At 38.3% G+C, this 8,697-nt stretch overlaps 1 protein-coding gene across 1 annotated transcript; it reads left to right on the forward strand.

The window, feature by feature from the left end:
* Positions 1-24: 24 nt before the first annotated feature.
* Positions 25-872, forward strand: LOC135231829 (olfactory receptor 5I1-like). The gene has a single exon (XM_064289024.1). The coding sequence runs from the start codon at positions 25-27 to the stop codon at positions 823-825; it is 801 nt and encodes a 266-aa protein (XP_064145094.1). The 3' UTR covers positions 826-872.
* The last annotated feature ends 7,825 nt before the right edge of the window (positions 873-8,697 follow it).

Consider the following 8,697-nt stretch of genomic DNA (forward strand, 5'->3'; position numbering starts at 1 on the left):
TTTTCCATCTACTCGGTGACGCTCATGGGGAACCTTGGGATGATTTTATTAATCACAAGCAGTTCGCACCTGCACATCCCTATGTACTTTTTCCTCTGCATATTGTCCTTCATAGATGCATGCTACTCTTCTGTCATTGCTCCCAAATTACTGGTGGACTTGGTTTCTGATAAGAAGACAATTTCTTACAATGGCTGTGCTACACAGCTCTATTTTTTCTGTTCGTTGGTTGATACAGAATCTTTCCTCTTGGCTGCCATGGCTTACGACCGGTACATAGCAATCAGCAACCCACTGCTTTATACTGTTATCATGTCCAGGAGAATTTGTGGCCAGTTTGCAATGGGAGCTTTTTGGGGGGGCACCATGAGCTCCATTATTCATACCACTAACACCTTCCACCTCTCTTTCTGCTCCAGAGAAATTAACCATTTCTTTTGTGATATCTCCCCATTATTTTCACTGTCCTGCACTGACACATATATGCATGACATTGTTCTAGTGGTCTTTGCTAGTTTGGTTGAAGTTATCTGTCTTTTAACAGTTCTTCTCTCATATGTCTTCATCATAGCAGCCATTCTTAAGACAGGTTCTGCTGAGGGAAGAAAGAAAGGCTTCTCCACTTGTGCCTCCCACCTGATCGTTGTCACTATCTACCATGGTACCTTGATCTTCATTTATTTGCGCCCCAGCACAGATCATTCACTGAATGTCGACAAAGTGGCCTCTGTGTTCTATACATTGATAATACCTATGTTGAATCCCCTGATTTATAGTCTAAGGAACAAGGATGTCAAAAATGCCTTTAGAAAACTTATCAGTTGAAAATTGCTTTCTTAAGAAAGGATGAAATAAGACTTGAAAATGTTTCAACAGTGTCTGTTTCTTGGACTATGGTTAGAATGTTGGAGATATTAAGTTCAATATGGATGTTCTCCAAATTTGCTGGTTATTAGATCTCAGCCAGAAAATAGGTCAGGTACTAACATCAGAACTGGCCCTCTCATATCACTTGTAATTATGTCTATTTCTGCCATTTTAAAGTGCAATTTGTAATATTATTTCTGGAACAGGCTTACCCTTCATTTTATCTCTTATATTTCATGTCCTTACTCCTTTCCTTTCCCATCCTAACCTTCCACCATGACTACTCTCAATATTGGATAAGCCATTGGCATACTAAAATTCCTGGTTTCATGAATATGTAAAAAAAAAAAAATAGAATTCATTTAGCCTCTATTTCAATTAAGTTTTATCTTGTGTATATATGTGTGCATTTGTAGGTTAGCTGTTCAAATCCTACTCACTCTAAAAATGACCTGTTCAAATACAACCTCTACAGATATATATATATATATATATATATATATATATATATATTTTTTTTTTCCTGAATCCCCCTTCAACTACAGATGATAACTCGCAATCTGAATGCCACTTAAATCTTAGGTGTGCTTCTTTTAACACCCTCACCAATTTCCATCTTAATCTGAAGCTACATGTGACTGTGTTCTATAACTCTGTTAAAAAAAAAAAAAAAAGTAACTCTGTTAGGGTTACTTATTAATTCCTTACTCCTTATTTGATCCCTCGTCTCTACCATGAATGTTCCTCAGTGTAGTTACTAAATGAATTTTTATGAAAAAAAAAAAAATCCTAGGTAATTTTACTGTTTATTGTTTTTTTTTAATGTTGAATATATACCTCTAGTGGGAAGAAACTATTTTTTCCCCAGTATTTTTGGTTCATTTTCTGGATTGGCACTGTATATGCAATAACTATTAAAAGATATTTTTGAGTCTGATGGCTTAAAAAAAAAAACAAAAAAAATTTGCTAACATTGACTAGATTAAAATCCCAATTCATAGAATATTCCATCAAGAACATATATAGTCTGAAATCTACATTGGTAATCAACAAACTGAAAGCTCTGAGCGTGGTGGACTCTGAAAGACGGAGACGTGACCTGGAGCTCACTAATGGTGGGATGATAGCCTGATTTCAGCTGGGACATGGCCTATGGAGAAAGCTGGAAAATCTAAAGAAAGTACTACACCCAAAGGTGAGATAGAGGCATAGGAGAGAGGAAGATCAAGAAAGAAAAGTCTTATGATAGCGGTACTCTGCATTCTAAATTCTGACCACAGTAAAATCCACTAGGATGGGATCTGTTGTCACAGAAGGTGTTTCTCCGTGTAGATCAGTGGTGGAACAGAGCTTTGGCTAGTGTGTGCTTTTCAACAGTGAAGGCTGTTGTGTATTGCTGTTTGAGGTGATGAGAACCAAGGGTTTTTTTCTAAATTCTAAGCAGAGAATGCTCTCTAAAGGGCATGGGTCAATCATAATTGGTAGCTACTGATCCATATGCAGCTAAGTGTGTCAATTTGGCCATGGCCCTGGAGATAGGTTAATACAGGATCCCATAAAGTCAAGCAATCTGGGGTTAATTATCTAAACCTCACTCCTTGGGAATGTGAGGTATGGGACTTAGATCAGGAATATGGTTCTAGGTGGTTGGCCATGGAAACAGATATGGGAATGTTTTGACCAAAACTGGTAGACATGAAGAAACCTCTACTAAGCTCTAACTAGGTGTGAAGGCAGGTTTAGGAAGAACATGTCTTAAAGTAGCTGGGGAGAGAGCTACGCATATGGACGTTTTGAGGTTAGGACCTACAACTGGAATCTTCTAGACTGGGTGAGAATGTTCTAAAGAGGGTAGAAAGATGGAGCTTGGGGACTCGCTTTCATGAAATGATGCCATAAATAATACCTTTTTTTCCCAGGGGTCAGTCATATCAAGGTTCAGCCCCTGGATAGGGAACTAGTTATTTAGGGCTCCTCTATATCATCTTAGGAACTCTCTTGATAAAACTCAGGTAGTTGTGTGTACACTTTTTAAAAGTAAATATTTATTTCTGTGATAATAATTAGTATATTAGGACTTTTAGTAATGTTAGGCACCTTTATGAAATCAATACATTCAGTAAACCCTGCTAAATAGATGGAGGAAAAAAAAAAAAAAAAGCTCTGCTGGCCCAGTGGTTAAAAAGCTAGGCTGCTAACCAAAAGGTTGGCAGGTGGAATTCTCCAGCCACTCCTTGGAAACCCTCTGGGGCAGTTCTACTCTGCCTATAGGGTTGCTATGAGTAGGAATCAATTAGATGAAAATAGGTTTTTTTTTTTTTTTTTTAATAGATGAGAAAACTGAGGTCTAACAAGGTTAAGTAGTCTGCAGAGGGACATTCAGCTAACAAGTAAATGGTAGTTTTTGGATTTGAACTCAAGTCTGTCTCACTTCAAAGTTCATGTTCTTAGATTAAGTTCTCTCTCATCTTGATAATTTCTTAAAAACTATCAAATAAAATTTAAAAAATCTTGTTTTTATGATTATATATAAAGACTATTAAATCAGCATCTTTAAAGGAAAGAGTAAAATAATAAATAGTAAGGGATATATTTTTCCTTAAATATATACATGAAAGATATTCATAAAAACCAATTTTAGATAACATGAGTAGGTTTAATTTCATAGAAGATGATAGAGTTAATTAATAGGTTATTCTAATAGAATACATTGAGTCTGGAAGAGGTTTGGACAATGATTGGGATGCTGTGATAAATAATATAAATTACTCTGTGAACACCAATTAAGGTATTTGTGATTATAGAGTCAAAAAACAAAAAAAGAGATAATCAAATTATTTTATTTGCTTTCAAACCCTGTTTAATAAGTAATGCCAAAAATTAACCTACTGTATATTGCATATTTTTAATGAATTATTTCATTCTTACGATTTTTTTTTTTAAGTACATAGTACTCAGCTCATTTTATACACTAAAGGAACGCATTATTTTCTTCACTTTTTGATGGTAGGTTTCTACAGGGAGGCCATGTGCCAGTGGCTCTCTAGCCAAGTGGTATGGCTCAGCTTGTCAAGAAGGGACGTGGGTGGAGAATGGGGCAAGGTAGGTGGAAGAAAGAAAAGAAAGAGGGGAAAGAGAGAGAAGAAACCAAATTACAAAGAAAAACACACACACACACACACAAAAATGTGGTGGGAGAGTCAGCCCTTGGGGGCAGGGCAGAAATAGGGTGGAGTGGTGGTGATTTCTCTCTCACCACTCACTGAGTGGCATGGCTCACCCTTAGAAAGGAGAGGAGGCAGTGCAGAGGTGTGTGAAGTGGGGTCTGTATTGATCAGTAGGATCATCCCTCAATTTGAAATCATGGTTATACCATAAACCAGGAGAAAGAACACAAAGAGCCCCCGCTACACATACTTTCTGCCAGAAAACCCTGAGAATATGAAGCCAGTAAACAAAGTGTGGTTCTCAGCAGTCATCACTTAGATCTATGAAATCCCTGAAAGAAGGAAATGGAAGTCATAGTTTAGCACCATTACACTGTCTTCATATTTTACCCCCGGATCCTTTCTCACTTTTTGTAATTAAAAGTAAGTTAAGGAAGAATGGTAGGATTGACTCAACTGGAAGTATTTCTATTGTAATGCAAATCTATTAAGTAATAATGGCAATAAAACCTTTTACATTTTAATAACTCTGTATTGAGCTTGCAAGATTCTTGGGTGGCACAAAAGGTTAAACGCTCACTTATTAACCTAAAGGTTAGCACCATGGGAGAAAGGCCTGGCAACTTGCTCCCATAAAGGTTGTTGTTGTTGTTGTTGTTAGGTGCCATCTTGATGGATCTGACTCACAGTGACCTGTGCACAACAGGGCAAAACACTGCCAGGTCCTGCACCATCCTCACAATCATTGTTAGGTTTGAGCTCATTGTTGCAGCCAGTATGTCAATTCATCTTGTTGAGAGTTTTCCTCTTTTTTGCTAATGCTCTGCTTTACCAAGCATAATGTCCTTCTCCGGGAATTGATTCCTCCTGACAAGATGTCCAAAGTATGTGATCTGTAGTCTCACCATTCTTGCTTCTAAGGAGCATTCTGGTTGTACTTCTTCCTAGACAGATTTTTTCCTCTCTGCAGTCCATGGTATATTCGGTATTCTTTGTCAACGCCACAATTCAAAGACATCAATTCTTCTTCAGTCTTCCTTATTCATTGTCCAACTTCTGCATGCATATGAGGCAATTGGAAATATCATGGCTTGGGCCAGGCACATCTTAATCTTCAAGGCGACATCTGTGCTTTTTTTTTTTTTTAATTAAATTTTATTAAGCTTCAAGTGAACATTTACCATTCCAATCAGTCTGTCACATGTAGGTTTACATACATCATACTCCCTTCTCCCACTTGCTCTCCCCCTATTGGGTCAGCCCTTTCAGTCTCTCGTTTCATGCCAATTTTGCCATCTTCCCTGTCTCTCTATCTTCCCATCCTCCTCCAGTCAAGAGTTGCCAACACACTCTCCAGTGTCCACCTAATTTAATTGGCTCACTCTTCATCAGCATCTCTCTCCCCCACCTGCTGACCAGTCCTTTTCATGCCTGATGAGTTGTCTTTGGGGATGGTTCCTGTCCTGTGCCATCAGAAGTTCTGGGGAGCATTGTCTCTGGGATTCCTCTAGTCACATTCATATCATTAGGTATGGTCTTTTTATGAGAATTTGGGGTCTGTATCCCATTGGCCTGCTCCCTCAGGAGTTGTCTGTTGTGCTCCCTAGCAGGGCAGACATCGATTGTGGCTGGGCACCAACTAGTTCTTCTGGTCTCAGGATAATGTAGGTCTCTGGTTCATGTGGATCTTTCTGTCTCTTGGGTTCTTAGTTGTCGTGTGTCCTTGGTGTTCCTCCTTTGCCTTTGCTCCAGGTGGGTTGAGACCAATTGATGTATCTTAGATGGCCGCTTGTTGGCATTTAGGACCCCAGGTGCCACAATTCAAAGTGGGATGCAGAATGTTTTCATAATAGAATTATTTTGCCAATTGACTTAGAAGTCCCCTTAAACCATGTTCCCCAGACCCCAGCCCCTGCTCCGCTGACCTTTGAAGCTTTCATTTTATCCCGGAAACCTCTTTGCTTTTAGTCCAGTCCAATTAGGCTGACCTTCCTTGTATTGTGTGTTGTCTTTCCCTTCACCCAAAGCAGTTCTTATCTACTGATTGATCAATAAAAAACCCTCTTCCTCCCTCCCTCCCTCCCCCCTTTGTAACCACAAAAGTATGTGTTCTCCGTTTTTTTCTATTTCTCAAGATCTTATAATAGTGGTCTTATACAGTATTTGTCCTTTTGCAACTGACTCATTTCGCTCAGCATAATGCCTTCCAGATTCCTCCATGTTATGAAATGTTTCAGAGATTTGTCACTGTTCTTTATTGATGCGTAGTATTCCATTGTGTGAATATACCACAATTTATTTACCCATTCATCCGTTGACGGACATCTTGGTTGCTTCCAGCTTTTTGCTATTGTAAAAAGAGCTGCAATAAACATGGGCGTGCGTATGTCTGTTTGTGTGAAGGCTCTTGTATCTCTAGGGTATATTCCGAGGAGTGGGATTTCTGGGTTGTATGGTAGTTCTATTTCTAACTGTTTAAGGTAACGCCAGATGGATTTCCAAAGTGGTTGTACCATTTTACAATCCCACCAGCAGTGTATGAGAGTTCCAATCTCTCCGCAGCCTCTCCAACATTTATTATTTTGTGTTTTTTGGATTAATGCCAGTCTAGTTGGTGTGAGATGGAATATCATCGTAGTTTTAATTTGCATTTCTCTAATGGCTAATGATCGGGAGCATTTTCTCATGTATCTGTTGGCTGCCTGAATATCTTCTTTAGTGAAATGTGTGTTCATATCCTTTGCCCACTTCTTGATTGGGTTGCTTGTCTTTTTGTGGTTGAGTTTTGACAGAATCATGTAGATTTTAGAGATCAGGCGCTGGTCGGAGATGTCATAGCTGAAAATTCTTTCCCAGTCTGTAGGTGGTCTTTTTACTCTTTTGGTGAAGTCTTTAGATGAGCATAGGTGTTTGAGTTTTAGGAGCTCCCAGTTATCTGGTTTCTCTTCATCATTTTTGGTAATGTTTTGTATTCTGTTTATGCCCTGTATTAGGGCTCCTAGGGTTGTCCCTATTTTTTCTTCCATGATCGTTATCTTTTTAGTCTTTATGTTTAGGTCTTTGATCCACTTGGAGTTAGTTTTTGTGCATGGTGTGAGGTATGGGTCTTGTTTCATTCTTTTGCAAATGGATATCCAGTTATGCCAGCACCATTTGTTAAAAAGACTATCATTTCCCCAATTGACTGACACTGGTCCTTTGTCAAATATCAGCTGCTCATACATGGATGGATTTATATCTGGGTTCTCAATTCTGTTCCATTGGTCTATGTGCCTGTTGTTGTACCAGTACCAGGCTGTTTTGACTACTGTAGCTGTATAATAGGTTCTGAAATCAGGTAGAGTGAGGCCTCCCACTTTCTTCTTCTTTTTCAGTAATGCTTTGCTTATCCGGGGGTTCTTTCCCTTCCATATGAAATTAGTGATCTGTTTCTCTATCCCCGTAAAATATGACATTGGTATTTGGATTGGAAGTGCGTTATATGTATAGATGGCTTTTGGTAGGATAGACATTTTTACTATGTTAAGTCTTCCTATCCATGAGCAGGGTATGTTTTTCCACTTAAGTATGTCCTTTTGAATTTCTTGTAGCAGAGTTTTATAGTTTTCTTTGTATAGGTCTTTTACATCCTTGGTAAGATTTATTCCTAAGTGTTTTATCTTCTTGGGGGCTACTGTGAATGGTATTGATTTGGTTATTTCCTCTTCGGTGTTCTTTTTGTTGATGTAGAGGAATCCAAGTGATTTTTGTATGTTTATTTTATAACCTGAGACTCTTCCAAACTCTTCTATTAGTTTCAGTAGTTTTCTGGAGGATTCCTTAGGGTTTTCCATGTATACGATCATGTCATCTGCAAATAGTGATAGCTTTACTTCCTCCTTGCCAATCCGGATACCCTTTATTTCTTTGTCTAGCCTAATTGCCCTGGCTAGGACTTCAAGTATGATGTTGAATAAGAGTGATGATAAAGGGCATCCTTGTCTGGTACCTGTTCTCAGGGGAAATGCTTTCAGGTTCTCTCCATTTAGAGTGATATTGGCTGTTGGCTTTGCATAGATGCCCTTTATTATGTCGAGGAATTTTCCTTCTATTCCTATTTTGGTAAGAGTTTTTATCATAAATGGGTGTTGAACTTTGTCTGCATCTATTGATAAGATCATGTGGTTTTTATCTTTTGTTTTATTTATGTGATGGATTACATTAATGGTTTTTCTGATGTTAAACCAGCCTTGCATACCTGGTATAAATCCCACTTGATCAGGGTGAATTATTTTTTTGATGTGTTGTTGGATTCTATTGGCTAGAATTTTGTTGAGGATTTTTGCTTCTATGTTCATGAGGGATATAGGTCTGTAATTTTCTTTTTTTGTAATGTCTTTTCCTGTTTTTGGTATCAGGGAGATGGTAGGTTCATAGAATGAGTTGGGTAGTATTCCGTCTTGTTCTATGCTTTGAAATACCTTCAGTAGTAGTGGTGTTAAGTCTTCTCTGAAGGTTTGGTAGAACTCTGCAGTGAAGCCGTCTGGGCCAGGACTTTTTTTGTTGCAATTTTTTTGATTACCGTTTCAATCTCTTTTTTTTTGTTATGGGTCTATTTAGTTGTTCTACTTCTGAATGTGTTAGTTTAGGTAGGTAGTATTTTTCTAAGAATTTATCCATTTCT

Source organism: Loxodonta africana, chromosome 7 (assembly GCF_030014295.1).
Source record: "Loxodonta africana isolate mLoxAfr1 chromosome 7, mLoxAfr1.hap2, whole genome shotgun sequence".
NCBI lineage: Eukaryota > Metazoa > Chordata > Mammalia > Proboscidea > Elephantidae > Loxodonta > Loxodonta africana.

Coding starts and splice junctions, on each gene's coding strand:
- LOC135231829 (XM_064289024.1), top strand. CDS start 25: ATGGGGAACCTTGGGATGATTTTATTAATCACAAGCAGTTCGCACCTG.